The following is a 19369-nucleotide window of genomic DNA, read 5'->3' as shown; positions in this document are numbered from 1 at the left end:
GCCTATGTTTGTAATGATTCCTCCATTGATAGAAATGTGTTGGTAATTGGCTTTAAACAACCATCTGGTTCTAAATGTGCCCCGGCCCCAGCAGTTACTGCAGTTTGAACATGTTGTGCTTCTCATATCTGGGCTCTCAGGTACATAAGGAATCTGCTCTGCTTGCTGGAAGGGCATTGTTGAAGCCAAACAGACAGCTGCAATCAGTCTTTCATAGCGTTATCTATTAGCCATAGTTTCTAATGGAAATAATAGCCTCCTTCATACAAAAAAAACATGTTGTACTTAAAGTTGTTTCCATTTACCTGAACTGAACAAGTTGCCGCAATCACCCCGTCCACGGGTGTTTCTGAGAAAGGGTCAAAGGTTCTATCTGGACGGCGCATGAAATCAGGCTTCAAAAGGTACCTAATAGGGGAGCATCACATGGGAGCAAATTTAGGCTTAAGCAGAGAATTCACAAAAAAGACAGTTCTGCTCAGTGCACAAATATGCACATTTCTACTTTCTCCAAGCCCAGAATAATGGCAATCACTGTAGTACAAAAAGGTGCTGGACCCTAACATGACAGGCCCTGATAAAACAAGCAGAGCCCACACCCCCTACTTATCACCAGTTTATGGCCACAATCTCTAGCCTCTGTTCCCATGAGTCTTAACCCAGCTACCAATGTCCTGGCTGCAGCTCCACCACTTCCTACCAACTATCTATCTGTGACACCCCAGTGTTGCTGCTAAGGTAAAATGGCACCCTTCCCTTAGCCTCTGCTTAATTTAAATTATATCCAACCAATCAGACCGCAGAAGCACCTTAGCCACAATGCCTATAATCCCAACTCTACTGGGCTTTTCATAGCCTTGTCATGGCCCTGTCCCCTCGGCCCGTGCCTTGCTCTGTCCTGGGGTGGACTGAATAAGGGCCACCCAACAACCTGCATTAAGACATATATCAGAAAGCAATCTCTTACCCGCACGATCCATTGTACTCAAACTTCCCCTGATTCAGCTGCATGGCTAAATCTGTGAGAAGGCAAAATGTAATTATGCTTTAATGATTGTCATTCTGTATTACTGTCTATTACAGAGGAAGATACAAATAGTACAGCAAATGCAAACACAGAATGAAAGCAAAGAGACAAAAATGACCTTATATTAAAGGGACATTATACTGTCACATTTTCCTTTTGAATTGTGCTTAGCTAAGGGAAATAATGAAGGTGACCTAGTTTTATGGAATCTCTTATTATAAGTAATTGGAAAACCTTGGAAGTTGTCTATGAAGTTGTCTATGAAGTGCCATTTGCAGCCCCAGACAAGTAACAATCTCACCCCTACACCTAATGAGAATAACATTTATCAAAGCAATCCCCATCTCTGTGCCTATCACCAGAATATCTGGCTTGGTCAGGAGCAGTGCCAGGTCTATATATGTTTCTTTTTATACATTCATCATGTGCAGAAACCTCAAAAATTATGTTTGTCAATCTCATATGCATCATGCCATGCCCTCTGACCTTGCTCTTATGGTACACAATGGGAGAGCAATGGGAAGCGACAAGGAATCCTGTGACCAGTCAGACTGAGAGACGATTGTTGCATCAAAGTTTCTGGTTCAGCTTACCTTGCTACAACTGTTTCTCAGTCTGACTAGTCACAGGATTCCTTGTAGCTTCCCATTGCTCTCCCATTGTGTTGTCAATACCTAATAACAAGTCAAAGGAACAGTGTCTGCTGTCCCAGAGGTGATGGGGTGAGTGGCAATAATAACATATATTATAGATAATTAAATCCATTCTTATTTTTTTTTTTCATTAATGCAATCAGAAATTAAAAAAACAAGGTAGGGTGACCCTTCATAATGCATTGTGGTGCCATTTCTTGTTCAGCCTGGATTTAGTCCTAGTTACTGGAATAGCTGGAATATACTTTTATATTACCAGGGACCAAGAAGCTTTTTATCCATTGCCATGAATGTCAGAACTCCATAATACCATGTGTGGATGTAGGTAACGTTATTTTTTGCCAGTAAGTGAATGAGACTCATTCACAGATTCCACTTTGTCTGACAGCATTTTGTCATTGCAGCCATATTCATGTTTACATATAAAATGCCAAAAGCATCGAAGAGCATCTGTTCTGAAAGTTACTGAGCAAACAATTCCCTGGCTTCGAGGCTGGCTGGACACCCCCAACCTACCTGGAGTCTGATAGTTCAGAGAAACCATCTGGCAGCCGGCGTTCCAGAAAATCTGTGGCATGTAATTACTGGAATCTACTCGGCCCCCCTTAGGGTAGATCCGACTCATCTGACGCTTGTTATAACTGTAAGGATTGTTAAGGAAAGCAGAAAAATAATAGGAAAACAAAAGATGCCAATAATCACCTTGGTTGTTGAAACTATGTAGTCATGTCTGCAGCTTTGTGATTCCTTATTATTATTTACAATCAAGGCTGCAGCCTTCAGTGCAGGAAACGGTGTCATTCCTATTCATGTTATTAATGTAGGTCAGGGCTTGGAAAGGCATATTACTTATACATTAAGCACCCTACTGCTACTGCATTAACTTTACTGCTTGCTGGTGCTGTATATTGATTTATGACTGTACAGAAGCAATGTCCAACCTGAAGTCTCCCACCATCTCGCCGTAGTGCAAGGCTGTTCAATAAGGGCAGGAGCACATGGGGGGATCATGTTCCCGGCTGGGATCCACTTTGGGGCAGACACAAAAGGTATGGTTAACCTTAGGCTTGACAGCATATAGATGGCCCTATTAGCTGGCACATACAATTCTGGATTTAACCCTGTGATACTAGGGTTTCCTTTCAATATCAGACTGGCCCTCCTAGGTCCCTCTAGGTGTTTTTGTTTATTTTTATTTTATTTAGCATTTTTACTAGTAACAATACAGAGGAGAAACAGTCCCTTTGAGTTACCTAATCCTGGCCCTCTGTTCTCCTTCTGATCTGACTACTTTGAGACTGAAATAAAATGTAACAGTAGTCGACTGTCCTCAGCCTGCCTTCTTCCTGCATCCTCCCAATCCCACAATTCCCTACATATGTGATGTCAATAAGTACAGTAACATTACTGAACAATGCATTGTGGGTTTTGCAGTACCTGCATGCTGTCTGAAAGCTGTGGAGAAGTTGTTAAAATTGGTAACTGCTTTGGTCACTGTTTTAGTCCCTCCACCCCTGCCAGAATTTCAAATGATGCAGAAAGAGAATAACTGTTTTGCAGCTGGATTTTAGCATATAAAATGGTATATGAGGGGTTTCTGTGTTTTATGAGGGTTTGTAACAGATTTTGGTTTGGAAGCTGGAGTTCCCTTGAAGCTTGAGGTCCTGTTGGTGATTTAGAAAGATTCAGATATTAATTTCTACCTTAGATGTAGAAATTACTATATATTTTTTATAGAGCATATATGTACACAATTATCACACTCGACAGAGAGATGTCTGATACGAACTGTCCCTGATTAGTAGGAGGCCACTGCTGGGACAGATAGCTTTCAGTATAAAATGGCCTAAAGGAGCCGCCTTTACTGCTAGAGGCTGTAGAAGAGTGGGGAGGGGTGCTTGCTTTGAAATTAGGTGAACAACTGTCTCCTTTTTAAAAGTGTACGGCTCTGCACTATTTTATGCTGAGTGTATCCTGTTACATACCCACCTAGAGACCAACTTTATTATAATTAGTCAACAGCCATCTATAGCTATTTTGCATCATTAAAACTTAATTAAAAATAGCTTTTACGCTTCCAAAAAAAATAACAGATCAAGTGTTTTTTTTTTTTTAATATTGCATATAAAGTGCAACTAAATCACTTACACTCACCTACCCAGAAATAGTTACATAAAGGAAAGAGACTAAAGAGGAATTTGTAAGGATGTGATAGATTCAAGCGTAAAAAAGCAAATGCTCATCCAATCCAGAACGTAAGGTCAGACCAACCTTGCCAATGGTTCATTTTTTCCAGCTAAATAGTACTAGACGTGGAAATGTACAAATGAAGAGGATACTTTACAAACTCGAGAGCATGTGTCTTTAGATATCCCAGTCCAACCGATTCGTTAAAAGAAGACATGTTGAAATGGATGTTCCTTTCTAAAAGAAAAAGGAAATATCAATGAAAACATTTACACTATTTTACATGGCATGGTTACAAAACAGCTTCATTAGGGTTCCACGCAGAAGAAACCTCAGTGGGAAGCACCATCAAAATATCTCAATTCAGAATTTACTGGACCAAAATTCCCAGCGTTCCCAAAAGCCCCAAGAAGGGAATTTAGGGAACTGAAAACCAGGAATCCAAAAAATGAATTGCTATTAAATAACAAGTCCACTGGGCTCTCATCAGCCACAGTCCATAGGTATATCAGAACCTTCTGCTCTCCTCCTTATCTATTTATGATAAAACAAGAGCCTGTGGGACATTGCTGATTGAAGTACTCCTGGGTCGCCGGGTTATGAAATGAGATTTTACACTGCTATGCCTGATTTAGGAACACCAGTACTTCATGCAGAATATTAATAAATACCCTAAGGGTACATAAGGGGCCCCTGTTCTCAGACACTTTTTGTGTAATTTATGACTGTACTATATAATCTGAATGTAGAGAGAGTTTTTCTCTAGCCACGGACAAGCAAAGCAGGATTCACCTTCACTGAATGAACTGAATACATAGCACTTTGTATAGTCAACTGGTCTTGAACAGGAATGGATATTGGTGCTATCCGTGTATAGATACAGCGCACCCTATTGCTATTCACATTTATATAAATGAATACATCACTTGACACATATATAAATATATAAATAAAATCTACAGTAGGAATAGTGCTGTGTAATATTATGTTCTAGATACTACTGCCTCCTTGTGGACAGACATATTGCTAGATTTCACTTGAAAAATACTGGAACCTGAACAGCATATTGCTATACATAATCCTCTTGCCCAGCTATGTTTGTTGGAGATTAACCCACAGGGTATACATGGAAGAATAAGGTTAATCACCTATATACATGCTGGATTATAGTGAACAGAAAAAAGTCAACCTCATTGTTCTTTATCTAATCCCATGAACTGGGTTCAGATTTATATATTATACTATACATCCCAGGCCATTCTGAATTACAGGAAGGCCCCCTCCCATAGACTCCATTATAAGTAAGTAATTGTAAAAATGATTTCCCTTTTCTCTATAATACTTGATCCAAACTATTAAACAATTAATCCTTATTGTAGGATAAACAACCCTACTGGGTTTATTTAATTTTTACATTATTTTTTAGTATGGAGATCCAAATTATCCATAGATCCAGGTCCCAACCATTCTGGATAACAGGCCCCATACTTGTATATCTATTATCAATTGAAGTCTAAATATGTATTTAGTTATCAGTTTATTCGTCCATGTAGAGGTTTTCGCTCATATGAATGATATGTTATAGGGATCAATAATCACAGCACTGATATTTACGAAACTGTAATAGCTTTGTAGGCTCGCTCTTGTTTGCTTACCTAGATATTTGGCCAGTATGAGGTATATACTGTATACGTTCATAGCATACAGAACATAGTAATACAGGTATATATCATCCATGAGGGGAGCCAGTCATGTTTAAATTTATATTCATTTATATTTATCAATAATCCTATATGTATTACATACTTCGCTATCTGCCTCGCTTTTAAACCTGCACAATTGACCTCGCAAATTTATGTAGAGTTTCTAACATAAATCATCCCACTGCTTCTGATATACCCTGATTTATGTTACGGCAACTTTAGAGCAGCCAAATGATTCAGATCCGCAGGAATAAATAAAAGCTGGCAGGGTACAGCAAACTCCTCTGATAACAGAATGCTTCAGATCAAAAGTAACACACAGGATTGGCAGTTCAGGGGATACATACCCCCATATATAATAAAAGGTAATAAGTTTGCCCAGGAGCAGTAACCCATAGCAACCATGGTTGCTATGGGTTACTGCTCCTGGGCAAACTTCATGCCTTTGGGTAAATAACCCCATTATACTCTACACAGTCAAGATATTTACCTTCAGCCACTTTGAAGCCCTGGAACTTTACAGGCTGAGCGTAGTTGATCATCGATGACAGAAATGGATGAATGTTGGTAGTGGCACCTACGTATTTATAGGATGCCATCCAAGCTTGCTCGTCCTCCACTGTTATAGCACCCTAAACACAAACAGTTAAAAGGTCTTACTGACTTATTTATTCACCTTGTTGCAAAGGCAGGGAAGAAGGGACTAAGACATTGATGTTACAAATTGTGAAAACGTCACCACAGCTCACAGATAGCGTGCAGCATCGCTTCAGTTTTCCAAAGTCACACAAAGTTGCCTGCAGGAGGAAACGTCACATGACTTTGGAATACCAAAGCGAAGCGCTGTTCTATGGTGGGCAACTGAAGCACTCCGTGGGACATTAGCCTTAAGGCAGTCGGTATGGACAGGGCCCATTGCAGGCAGTGCCTCCTGCTCTCTAACTTGTGCATCCGAATGACACGTACATTAGTAATTGCTTAGGGGGCGGGTTAAGGTCCCTTGGACTGATTCGGCAGCTTATCGGCCCGTGTAGGGGCAGAAACGAGGGGCCTGCCCAACCAATATCTGGCCTAAAATTGGCCAGATATCAATCGACCAGGTTAGAAAATTCAGTCGGATCGGGGACCGCAATGGCTCGTTGATGCGGTCCCCGAACCGACTGCCCCATTGACGCCAATATAATTATTTTTGTTTTCACCTACACGCTCCCTGATATCACCCACCCGTAGGTGGGGATATCGGGTGAAGATCTCAACGTGTATGGGGGACTTTAGTCTATGTTTCTTCCCCACCTACTCCTTTTGGGGAGAGAGCTGCCTAACGCAGGAAATAAAATGATGGACAATCACCTTTTTGTTGTTATTTTCTTGTTCAGCATCTTCAGCCATCTAGGATGAAAAATCAACAAATGAATCCTATTCATGGGTGTTTTCTATCTGTTGTGCTAATGGTAAACTTTTTCCTGTACTTTTAGCTTTTCTGGGAGCAAAAGACAATAGGGAACAATATATACTTGCCAGCAACATTGTGCATCCTGTAATGATCAACCCCAATCTACGTAACATTGGATATATGTTTATACTGCACTGACATTTGTGGCATCATGCTGCTTTTAAGCCAAAATTCAAATTTGGGTTGTTTATTCTGCACCAGTTATTAGCTCCCCAGTATGTGCAGCAGAGCATTTTCAGACAAGAACCACATGTAACGGGGAATAGTAGAAACGCTGTCCATGGGATTTTATAGCTGTGGGCTCTGACAGCAGGGTGACATTATATGTAAAACATACCTTTTTGGCAATATTTGCAGCTTCCTTTTGGCTGAGGTCGTCTGAAGACAGTTCACTCCCGAATTTAAATTCTGGATGTGCTTCCTCTTCTTGGTCAGCTATAAATGTAAATACTTATATAAGTATACGAGATATCTTGTTTCTCCACATGACCCATCCATCTGACAAACTTACCGTTTTCAATTTCCTCTTCAATGTCATCTTCCAGGATACTGACTGGGGTTGCTGTTTCTCCAGCCTCCATCATACTTTTCAGTGCTTCTAGCTGTTCTGTTGGAATAAATACAAATAAACAGAGGATATTTAGCATAAGTACTGATTAAGTGCTAAATTAATTAATGTAAACTGTGATAGTGACTCTGTGATGCCAAACGATTGAATGTGGGGCCAAATGATCGAATTAGAACAATGGGTATAGGCGTCTGTCGGTTCGGGGACCGCATCAATGAGCCAATGCGGTCCCTGATCTGACTAATTTTCAAACCTGCCTGATCGAGATCTGGGCGATTTCAGGCCAAATATCGGTCGGGCAGGCCTGTCGTTAGAGCCCATACATGGCCAATAAGCTGCCAAATCAGTCTAAGGGACCGATATCGGCAGCTAGAATCGGCCCGTGTATGGCCACCTTTAGTCTTTTGCAGTAGCAGAGATCTATTATGGGCAACTCGCTCTGTGTAGCCTTAATATGGAGATCCAGATTATAAAAAGACCCCTTTTCTGGAAAACCCCAGGCCCTGAGCATTTGGGATAACAGGTCCCATACCTGTATAAGGATAACCTTACATGAATGCCTGTTTGCAAAACTAAAACTGGAGCACACTATTGTTCATTACATATGTTTTGAACTATAGAGCAATGCAACTTTGAGGCCAACAATTTTAATACCAGCCAATGATAGGCACATTTTAAAATTTGCCAAGTGTATATAAGCAAAGAGTGGACAATGGGGTTTGATCTGAGCCTCATTATAGTGCTAGATTCCCAGGCTCTTTGCCTGTCCTATGAAACATTTAAAAAAAAAAAAAGGCAGTGTGGTCACAACACATCTATTTATATTTCGGGAAACTTTGCCCCTGCTCTAGTATTCTACACCAGCCAATCAGATCTAAGGTATCTAATAGAAAAGCAATACATTCCACCTTCTTACTAGGTGATGTGGGTTACCAGGAATGTAGAAAACTGTAGACCAATTATTGCATGACATCAAAACTATAAGTTCAATGAAATATGTTATATGCTATAGCTGATTGCTCAGAGTTAATATACACATACAATATACATCATTCTTTTCTTATTGGGGATAACAGGGTAAGCAAAGGTGAATAGCCCCCATGCTATATGCAGCAATAATGAAAAAAAGAAATAAGAAAAAGTTGGGATAAGCAGTGATATTCTGAAATTGTTTTAGTACAGAACAGTGGTCTAATGTCCTTGGATGGATACGGTAATGGCAGCCCTGCAGCCCATGCTGGTTGTTATGGCGTGGTGCATCTGGATTCTGCGCTTCTGTACTTGCAGCACAATATATTCACTTGGATGCTAATACGCCAGTGTAGGGCATGGGAGGAAAAATGCATAATGCTATTACCATTCCAAATCACTTTCCTCCACGGCGCACGGAGGTTCTAAAGAACTGAATAATCTGCAGTCTATTTCTAGGAACAGGGTATTTTACATAAGGACGGGGGAGAAATGTATTCAGATTATGTATTATTATGATGTGTTTCACCCAGTACATGCTTAGAATGAAGGAGGAGGGGGTGCTTAAAATTGCTGCTTCTACTATCTGTCATTCTACATGAAAATCAACAGAACAACTATTGGCCAGGTAGATGATCCTTAAATTGGGGATGAAGGCTCACTGACTGGGTGTGGCCCTCAAGGAGATTTTTATGGCTTCCAAACATGGGCCCCTGTAAAATCTGAGTACGATATCCCCAATATATTCTATTCCATTCCCTGTTATACAGCCCAATGCATGGCAAAAGTGCTGCTCAAGGTCACTTCAAGGGCATTTTGGGTAGAAATAGAGGCTAAAGGAATTCTACTGTACAAGATAAATGGGATTTTCAAGTCCATTTCCACTGTCACAATGCATTCCCTTTAAATAATGCTGCATTTATATTCACCCTATTTCAGAATGCCTTTATTCACATTTGCTTCCTTTACAAATAAGGTTGTGCTCATGGGGCTGCAGTGCTCAAATAGAGAGGGGCTGGAGAAGAGACATACTTACCTTAGTAAAGAATTGTATGATCCCAGAAAGCAATCTGGGGTGAATAGAAACCCATTAGGGCACATGAACTAATCTGTTGTGCCTGGGAGCATAGTTTCTGCAGTCTGTGTGGGATTACAAATCTGGGCAGTACAGATGGAACAAAGGCAACCCTGTATTTGATGGCTGCCCTAGGCAGGTGGTAAGTACAGGGCACCTTTCACCCATTGGTGCTGCACAGCTTGCATGCCTAAATGATGCACAAGTTAGGAAGAAGGGGGGGTCTAAGTGGACAACCAAGTTCTGTTTATACCAGTCCACCCCTCCTGAATATTGTTGTAGGCAAGTTGTTCCCTGCCCCACGCTTCTTAAATGAAGTCCCAGTGTTACTGTGAAGTCCTGCCCCATCAAAAGCAACAATTCCAACAATTCCCTTCCCTTTTGAGGGGAGGGAAGAGTTTGGACTAAAGTTGGACAGCTCTGAATCAGACTATGTGTGTTTATGTACAAATATATCGACACACACCGTACTTTATACAATTCCTGCAGCAAGCAGACACGTCACTTACTTTTTTCCACTTCGGCCTTCAGCCGCTTGTTTTTAATCAGTATTTTTCGCTTGAGGTCATTAGGAGAAGGTAAAGGTCTGCCAGTGTCCAGCTGAAATGCAAGAAGTGGGAGTTACTAAGAGCAACATTTACATGCACTAATTACTACTGTAATTCCAAACCAGCTCAATGCATGCACCTCAACTCGCTGCAACCGAACATGCACCCTTTCATTATGCCACCCATTTGATGGATATCAGGTTACATATTTTTATCCAAAGAGCAAATGAATGGACTACAGGAAGTGCAATGATAGCTCATGATTTATAAATGTGCTTTTTCTTGTACTCATTCTATAACCTGGTAAGTTATAACCAGACTTGGTATATACTGACTAACAATAGATTCTAACTTTTCTGGCCATGGGACTGATTTCCATACAACATGACTGCAGCATTGCCTGCTAAATGTACCTGAAGCTGTGAGATCCCACCGGGGCAGGCTCAGTGAGTAAGCACATGCTGTATTATGAAGCCTATCATCCACCTTCATTGCAATGCTGCTTCCCTTGTGAGTGACATTAACTACAGACTAAAGGGGTTATGTAATAAAAGGCACTATGTTTGTCCAGGAGCAGTAACCAGGAGCAACCAATCAGCAGGCAGAATTTTCATGTTCACATGTTTAAAAGCAAACATCTTATTGGTTGCTATAGGTTACTGCTCCTGGGCAAACATAGTGCCTTTTATTACATATAGGGGCAAATGGGTAGGGTCAATTGTGGAAGCAATTTTTTTTTTATGAAGAATACTGGGATCATATTTGAATTCAAAGTACACTGATGAACGTGGTAGGTTCCAGGTAGGTCTAAATCTTCCATTCTGGAATTAATCTTAATTTGGCTTTTAGAGAACTAGAGATTGTGCACATACTGTCCACTCAATTAGTAGGAAGCTAAAACAAACACACGCCAATTATACTGAAATGATGTGATAAAAAAGCACAGGAGAATAAGGCAAAATATCGGCATGCATTAACCATTTAGAAGACAAACAATAAAAGGTGCCATGTTCCCATTCACTCTGAGCAGAACTCAGTGGAACCCATCCCCAGAGCCATCTCATTCCTACAGAAGCTATGAACACATTTTTAGGCCCCACTAGGTGGCAGTAAAGCTCAGGGTTTTTACTTGAGCTGTCATCGTTGCATGCTCGGCTTTGCTTGTTGAACGCAGTGACATGTTCATGTGGGAATGAACAATATTTCTCTGCTTCAGTGCCTGAGAGCCCTGCAATGAAGTGAACAGCATAGCGACCAATAAGCTAACACCCCGACAAGCACAATATAACGTGGGGCAAAGGCAAACATACCGGGTGACTCTCGAGGGCCTTGCTCAGTAAGAGGTCGCCGAATATTTCTTCGCAGTATTTTGACATCTTGTACTGCTGATATTTACTAGAATGGGGAAATAAAAGACACTGTTCAATACAGGAACATGAAGCAGAGATGTCTACTCTCCCTGGGTTCCCTATACCAACATTACATTCTATGCCATAGTGGCAGCTACTGACTGGGGACCAACAACATAGTGCTCCATATTATTATTATTATAGCAACAGCCTAATGTTACACTTGCTCAGCTGCCAGGGGGGTGTGCACTAAATTGGATCTCATGGCTCATATCCACATATATATATATATATACATATCATTTTATTATAATTATTGTGTGGCTGTTATAGTTTAAATCTGGATAACCTTTTGTTTGTCTATCTATTTATTTATCTCTCATCAATCGGTTATCTCCACATTGCTGTCTACTTTTCTCATCTATTGTTCTATTTCTCATCTGCCTCTTTATCTCTCTCTATCTTTTATCACATTTCTCATCTCTGTACCTATCTATCACATCTCTCATCTCTGTACCTATCTATCACTTATCAATATCTCTCTGTCTCTTATCTATCTCTGATTCTCTATTTCTCTCTAATCTTTCACCTACACATCTTCATCATATCTATCTCTACCTCTGATCTATCTATTTCTCATCTATGCTCATCTATCTCTCTTATCACTCATCCGTCCCATGGGCGTCCACAGAAGGGGGCAAGAGGGGGCACTTGCCCCCCCCTGGAAAAGTAGCAAAAAAAACAAAAACCTTACTCCGTTTCTGCAGTCCCCTCAAGCCCGTTTTTGCTGTGCTCCGATTGGATCTTTCTTCTTGTGGATTCTCCAATCAGAGCACAGCTTCCTTGACAGACAGTAAAATTGACCAATCAGAGCACACATGCACACAGGGATCGGGAGATTTTGCAAACTGGAAACAGAAATAAAGACTGAAAAGAAGAATCTGCCCCTGTAACTTTACCTAAGAACCAACTCTCAACTTTTGCTGCAGTTTTCATCCCACAGGCACTATACCCAGGTACTATACCCAGGCACTATACCCAGGCACTATACCCAGGCACTATACCCAGGCACTATACACAGGCACTATACCCAGGCACTATACACAGGCACTATACCCAGGCACTATACACAGGCACTATACACAGGCACTATACGCAGGCACTATACCCAGGCACTATACACAGGCACTATACCCAGGCACTATACCCAGGCACTATACCCAGGCACTATACCCAGGCACTATACCCAGGCACTATACACAGGCACTATACACAGGCACTATACCCAGGCACTATACCCAGGCACTATACCCAGGCACTATACCCAGGTACTATACCCAGGCACTATACCCAGGCACTATACCCAGGCACTATACCCAGGCACTATACCCAGGCACTATACCCAGGCACTATACCCAGGCACTATACCCAGGTACTATACCCAGGCACTATACCCAGGCACGTGTTGTGTTGTTGTTTTTTGCACTTACTATTTTTTTTTTTTTTTGTCATTGTTTTGTTCATTTATAGTAAGTTACAGTGGGGCCAATGTTGTGTATCAGTGCCAGTGTTATAGTGCCAGGGCCTGAATATCTGCCATCTGTACCCACTGCTTCTCACTGTATATAATGTGCTGGGTTTGTAAATACGGACTGCGTCTCACTGTATATAATGGGGAGTCAGTACCCACTGCCTTTCTTGCTATAAAACTAACATTAACACATCTAAAGGGGAGGTTCCCTTTAAATTAACCTTTAGTATGTTATAAAATGGCCTATTCCTAGCAACTTTGCAATTGGTCTTCCTAATTAATTTTTTTGAATAATTTGCCTTTCTCTTCTGCCTCTATACAGATTTCAAATGGGGGCCAAAAAATATTGCTCTGTGAGGCTACAATTTTATTATTATTATAATTTTGTATTACTTATTTTTCCAAGTAGGCCCCTTAACTATTCATATTCCCATCTCTTGTTTAAATCACTACCTGGTTGCTAGGGTAAATAAGACCCTAGCAACCAGATAGCTGCTGAAATACCAAATGGAGAGCTGCTGAACAAAAAGCTAAATAACTGAAAAACCATTAAAAATAAAAGTGAATTCGAATGCGAACTACCCCTTTAAGCGAACTGATCACAAACACAAATGTTTGCAGATCCCCTCACAGAAGTGCGCGTATGAATACTTTTACATACTAAACATTTTAGGGTAAAAAAAAAAGTACCCCCACCCGCACTTTTGTACAGTATCCCTGGGAGTCAGTGGGAACGGCAAGAGGTAGTTGGGAGGTTAACTTTTTACGTCAGCAGCGAATCCACTAAGTGTCACATTAGCTGTAGGTCAGTCTGTGTATGGGCCATATTTAGCCTCCCCTAGTATCATCCTGCAAAAAAAAATAAATATATATATATTTATCTGTTGCAGGATGATGCTAGCTTACTTGCCCCCCCTTGGAAAATTTTCTGCGGACGCCCATGATCCGTCCCTCTATTTCTCTGATCAATTTCTATTTATCTTTCTTTATTTTATTAGCTTTATTTCAGATCTGCTTTAATCTAGCATTGATTTGTTGTAGTGCAAACTAGGCACTGATGCCACTTGCCAGCTGGAAGTTTCCAATTGCTGGTTCATTAGGAGCCTATTTTGCCCATGGTGCAGGTAACTATTGTGACAACCTGAATGACTTCCCCCAAGGAAACAAGCATAAGGCTGAAGTAGTACAGTAATAAAATCAATTTGTGTGGTGGGTCCCGGGGTCTGTATCCTGGTGGGAGAATTACAAAATGATACTTGTATGCGACAAGCCGAAACAAAAATAATGGGACTGTGCAAATACATTTGTGTTGCTTTGTCACTTGCAATGGAGAAATACTGAAATATTTACCCAGAGAGGGCTATTTTATATAAGCAATTATAAGGCATGGGAAAAATCACAGTTATAGGCTGCGCCTATTTTCAGTGGTGCATCAGTGTGCATCATCACTGCATCTTGTCCCATAAAGGCACACTGGTCAAGCTGGATCCTTTCTGCAGTAATTCATCATTATAACACTATCGTTGGCTTAACAAATAAACAAGTGCAAAAGGCAGGTACAGTTCCTGTGCAAGGTTTTCCTAACTTAAGGCTCACTTGTCTTTGGGCCCCTTACCTGATGTCACCCTCACAGTATCTGATCTCCACTGCAGTGCCGTACAACTCGTACCTGTAGCCATGGGCACGAGACTGCTGAGATCAGATGGTGTGAAGAGCAAGAAAAACAAGGAACGTCAGAGTAGTGCCGTATGTGACTGAATGTACAACAGCACCTAAAACATGTTGGAAAAGCCCTCTCATACAGACCAGGAATAATTTATTTGGCAAACAGAATAAACAGGAAGGTAAATCAGCTACACTATTTATGCCCCATCACTAATTCCTATTAACTTGAGCAAATGTGCCATTATATTAGCTACCCAGGGCGTATACATGCTCAGTAAGAGATTTACTGGAGTGCTAAACATGCAATTACAACGCAAGTTGCATATCTGGGAGAATGATTCCACTTGGCAGTTTTTGTGTATATGCCATATTCACATACTTTTCAAGGGGTGGGCGAGTGCCTGATGCAATTGCAATGTGCCTGGCCCAACTGCATGCCATACACCAAAAACACTGCAACTGCGGGCGTAGTTTGTTGCAAATCAGGTGCCACTGCGCGGAAGTTTGTCTTTCCGGTGTTTAGCATGTGAATGACATCTGCACCCGTTCTTTAGGGGCAAGTGTGCTGGGTGCAAAGGGAATCCTGTAGCTACCACCTTGTCAGGAGGTGGCGGTAACTTCAGAATCCCACTGCACCAATTGGCGCAGCAGCACCTGATTTGGAATAAAACACAAGATTGAATGGAAAATATGTGGAAATGCAAAGAGTGCATTTTGATGGGTTTAACGTGCAACTGACTGCAGGGAAAAGTGTGGGAGCGCATTTGCCTTTGCAGATGTAAATCAGCCCTATAATAGTTGCAGAATACTTTCAATAAATCCAATCTGATCTGTGGGTTTGCCTTATAACAATTGCCTTATGCAACATATTCACACAAATTCCAGAAATGGTTGCCTTGGCTAGAATGAGAGGGAATGAAACTGTACCTGCAGTGGTTCTCAAAGGAAAGGATCACTGGATATTCTGATGTGACAAATGCGGTGTCTTTGATGGCCTGGATTACATCCTAGAGATTAGACAGGAGACATTGGTTACAGAGGAAAAAACACTAATAGCAAGTGGTAAAGATAAACACCTCAAAATGAGTCAAAATATAAAAGGAATTCCAACCCAATCGATATTAACCATTAAAATCTCCCATTTAAGGGGAATTCATAATAAATACCAATAATAAACATTAGTTTGTCCAGATCAAATTCAGAAAATAAACACAATAGTTTAAAGCCTAGTTAAAGAAACACTAACACATACTGGGTAAGTTACAAATATATGGGGGTATGTAATGACATAGAACAAAAAGTAGAGCTTATTCCATGTAACCTTATAAACAGACTCACCTTAAAAAGGATGTCGGTACACATTGCTTTCCCATGCGTTATTATTGGCTCCTGATCTTCCCCTTTTCCATCCCAGCAATCCAGTTCAACGCACCTTGTAACACAGACAATATGGAGTGTTATACCCATGCCCCTGCCCAGCTGTGACACGTCCCTTCTGTTTTTTTTTTTTGTTAGAAGATTAAAACACAATAGGAGGGCTATGGAAGTGACCTTCAAAGAACCAAGGGGGTCAAAGCAGCAGGGGAAAAAATATATAACGGCAAAATAAAAATTGATAATGTTATAATTCCCCTAATCATACTTAATAGTTGACGATGTTGTTCCACGCAGCCAGTAAATGCTACCTGCTGACTGGCTGCTATGGATTTACTAGAAGTGGAGCAAACTGTGCAATCTGTGCATCAATAAGAGTTTGACTGGCTAGGGCTTGGGTTCTTCAAGTCTTTATTCATCTCAAGAAATTTCATAAAATTGCCAACCTGCATCCGGCCAGCAGGACCTGTCTGTACATCTCCACTGATGATTTTCCACCAAACTGTCTCCCAGTGAGGTACGTGTTGTGGGAGGAACTGATAAAGTAATGCGCCAAGGGATGTTCCATTTCTTGGTAGAGTTCTAAGCGGTCCAGGAAGACAGGGGCATTTTCATCTGACATCAGATACCTGCAAAAGCCATGACTTGATATCTGACCTGCAAGAGAGAAAAGGTTTAGAAGGGGATACTAGAAGGGAATACATACAGCTGTATCTGTTTGCATTATTTCAATCACTAAAAAACACCAGAAGTTTTCCCAGTAGCAACTGCTCAGGAAAAAAGTTTAATTGCTTTATCAAGCATTACATGGAAAGAGAAACAATCCTCAGGCTGGAAATGTTCTTGGTACAAATGACATTTTTAATCTGTGTACTAATTGCTAAATGGTCCCTACGGCTTACGTCGGGGATATCAATGTGTGACCTTCTTTCTGTTGCCAGAACCACCTACAGGGCATCTTAGGCTTCTGGGGGTTGTAGTTCAACTCAGGTCTTACAACTCCTATATGAATAAGGACATTTGATTGCTATGTAGACACAGGCAAGATGATCCACTTGCTCCTACCTGCTTTCTTCAGCTCTTCATCTGGTTCATAGGTTTCAATTATCTGCATGGCCCTTTTGGCATCAAAGAATGGGAAGAGAATCTCGTTGAGACGAGGATCTCGCTGATGCTATGTTTGAAACACAACAGAGTTCAACAAAAGATTATAATCATTTATCCCTTTGTGAATGCATTAAGGCCCACAGTCTGCTTCAATAAAACTGTACCTTTTAGCGGAATAACACAATGATAGCAGCGCTCCTTTTAAAACACACCACACGGTCTACAAGTTATTAAACAAGCCTATCATTAATTTCTCTTGTCTTTTGTATCAAAACAAATGTAACAGGATTTTTTAAAGAAATGGCACTGATCACGTTTGCTTTCATTGTTCTTTATAAACACTGGGAAAAATTTACACCTGGGCAGTAACCCATGGCAACTTGGTTACTGCCCAGGTGCAAATTTGTTCTAATGAGCCCCTGTGAGAGGAAAACGAATTGGATTCAGAAATTGGTCTTTCGTTCTTGTTACTGGAATAATATTTGTATCTTCTCCTTACTTTCAGTCAATTAATTGCCGGTGCATATGAATAAAAACCAAATGGCATTAAAAAAAAAAAGGCTAACTGTGAAATATCAATGTGTGTGCATCATACTAAAGGCAATTCTTATTGATAAGAATGAACTGACTTGTTGTTGGCATTTATTGGCAAACTTACTATTATTTTGTAGCCTTTTTAAACTGGGTAAAGGAAGTAAATATACACCGGTTCTTAAGGTGATAAAATTAAAAAGTTAATGAAAAACAGTCAGCATGCAACATGAGGTTCTGTCTTGAAGCTATAAAATTCTGAGCAGAATCATGATTTTGATGCCTGCCAAGCTTGGCAAGGGTATGACCATGCACACATGTATGCATCAATTCCTCATGGCTTAGAGGCTGCTGTGAGCAGTTCAGATAATTCAAATAAGCCAGCAACTACAATGAACAACGTTTTTGTTTCTAATATAATACAGATAATACTATGTGGAGCTGTGTAGGTTGTTAGGTAAAGTTTGCCACAGTCCACAGACCCACTACAACCAGTGTCTCTGCCCAAAAATGTTTGATATTGGGTGGGAAATCCACTGAGGCGCTAGCAGGCTTTGATTTTCTACTACTAACTAGGTGAGAAAAAAATTCACAGACAAGGTGAGATCCACAAGATCCAGAAACAGAAAGTGGCCAATGCCATGACCCTTAAAGAACAGTAACCACACACTATTAGATAAGGAAGATAATCGTGGTGCAAAAGCTCCCTAGATGCCCGGTAAGGAGTAAAAAGACACAACAGTGATTGAGATTGGAGCCACACACACGGAAATTCTATAGTGGTACTTAGCCCATTTATTTGGCCATAGAGTGTGAAAGACATAGCTAACATTTTGAGGCTTCTGCACCAGAAAAGTTATCTATTTGTTCACACAATGTGGCAGAACAAATAGGTTAAGCACCATTGTTGCATTTAGTGTGTTGGGCTCTAATCTCCTTATCTCTCATGAGATCAGTTACCATTGCTACTCTTAGCACAAGACCTATTCCCTTCTAACAGTTGAAACACATGTTGATGGCCTGTATGGCCCTTCCATATGACTTCCATACAAGCAACAAACCATAAAGATAGGGCATTTAAACCTAGCACCTATAAGCTTGTAATAGTGGTTACTACTCCATGGGGACATACTCCAACTTAATATCACAAAGAGAAGCAAACTGAGCAGGCTTGATATGATAATGTATACAGAATAAAAGGAAAGAAATCTTGTGTTTATTTTCACAGAGGACTCAGAGCAGCAGTTCTGTAAGTGTTTATGGCTGTATTTACATGGACCTTTCAGATAAAGCTTACTTGATGAGTGCCTTCCATTAGTTGTTACCTGAATGCAGGTTTCATGGATGTCTAAGGGTGGTGAGCATACACATTTATAGACACAGGTAGTAGAGGTAAATAAGAGATGCGTCTGGGTATCAGCCAGGCATGAGGTAGCTCCAGTCCATAAGACAACAGTTTTGTCGTTGTTGTCTATATGGCCGCATCTTAAGGAAAATATGCATTGATTCTGACGTTTACTGAGGTGGGTGAATGGCCCCCTAATCAGGCGTGCTCTATCTGCACACACTTTAGGGAATCTACAGTAATCGCTCTTACAACACATGGCTAAACTGGTTCTACATTTGCAT

The 19369-nt window shown here is 40.7% G+C and overlaps 1 protein-coding gene across 8 annotated transcripts in view; it reads right to left on the bottom strand.

Annotated features, from left to right (window-relative positions):
* The window catches only part of plcb4 (phospholipase C beta 4), a 168490-nt gene that overhangs the window by 31459 nt on the left and 117662 nt on the right, over positions 1 to 19369 (bottom strand). For all 8 annotated transcript variants that reach the window (XM_012963848.3, XM_031902883.1, XM_002931736.5 and 5 more), the window contains 14 exons: positions 17168 to 17276; positions 16549 to 16759; positions 16067 to 16160; positions 15656 to 15735; positions 11494 to 11578; positions 10145 to 10235; positions 7535 to 7630; positions 7361 to 7458; positions 6921 to 6959; positions 6061 to 6202; positions 4020 to 4104; positions 2197 to 2321; positions 968 to 1019; positions 306 to 408 (listed from right to left, as the gene is read on the bottom strand). In XM_012963848.3, coding sequence (XP_012819302.1) covers positions 306 to 408; positions 968 to 1019; positions 2197 to 2321; positions 4020 to 4104; positions 6061 to 6202; positions 6921 to 6959; positions 7361 to 7458; positions 7535 to 7630; positions 10145 to 10235; positions 11494 to 11578; positions 15656 to 15735; positions 16067 to 16160; positions 16549 to 16759; positions 17168 to 17276 — 1410 coding nt within the window. The remainder of the gene's footprint in view (positions 1 to 305; positions 409 to 967; positions 1020 to 2196; positions 2322 to 4019; positions 4105 to 6060; positions 6203 to 6920; positions 6960 to 7360; positions 7459 to 7534; positions 7631 to 10144; positions 10236 to 11493; positions 11579 to 15655; positions 15736 to 16066; positions 16161 to 16548; positions 16760 to 17167; positions 17277 to 19369) is intronic.

Source organism: Xenopus tropicalis, chromosome 5, assembly GCF_000004195.4.
Source record: "Xenopus tropicalis strain Nigerian chromosome 5, UCB_Xtro_10.0, whole genome shotgun sequence".
Classification (NCBI taxonomy): domain Eukaryota; kingdom Metazoa; phylum Chordata; class Amphibia; order Anura; family Pipidae; genus Xenopus; species Xenopus tropicalis.
The sequence above is the reverse complement of the archived record's forward strand: the minus strand, read 5'-3'. Positions and strand labels throughout refer to the sequence as shown.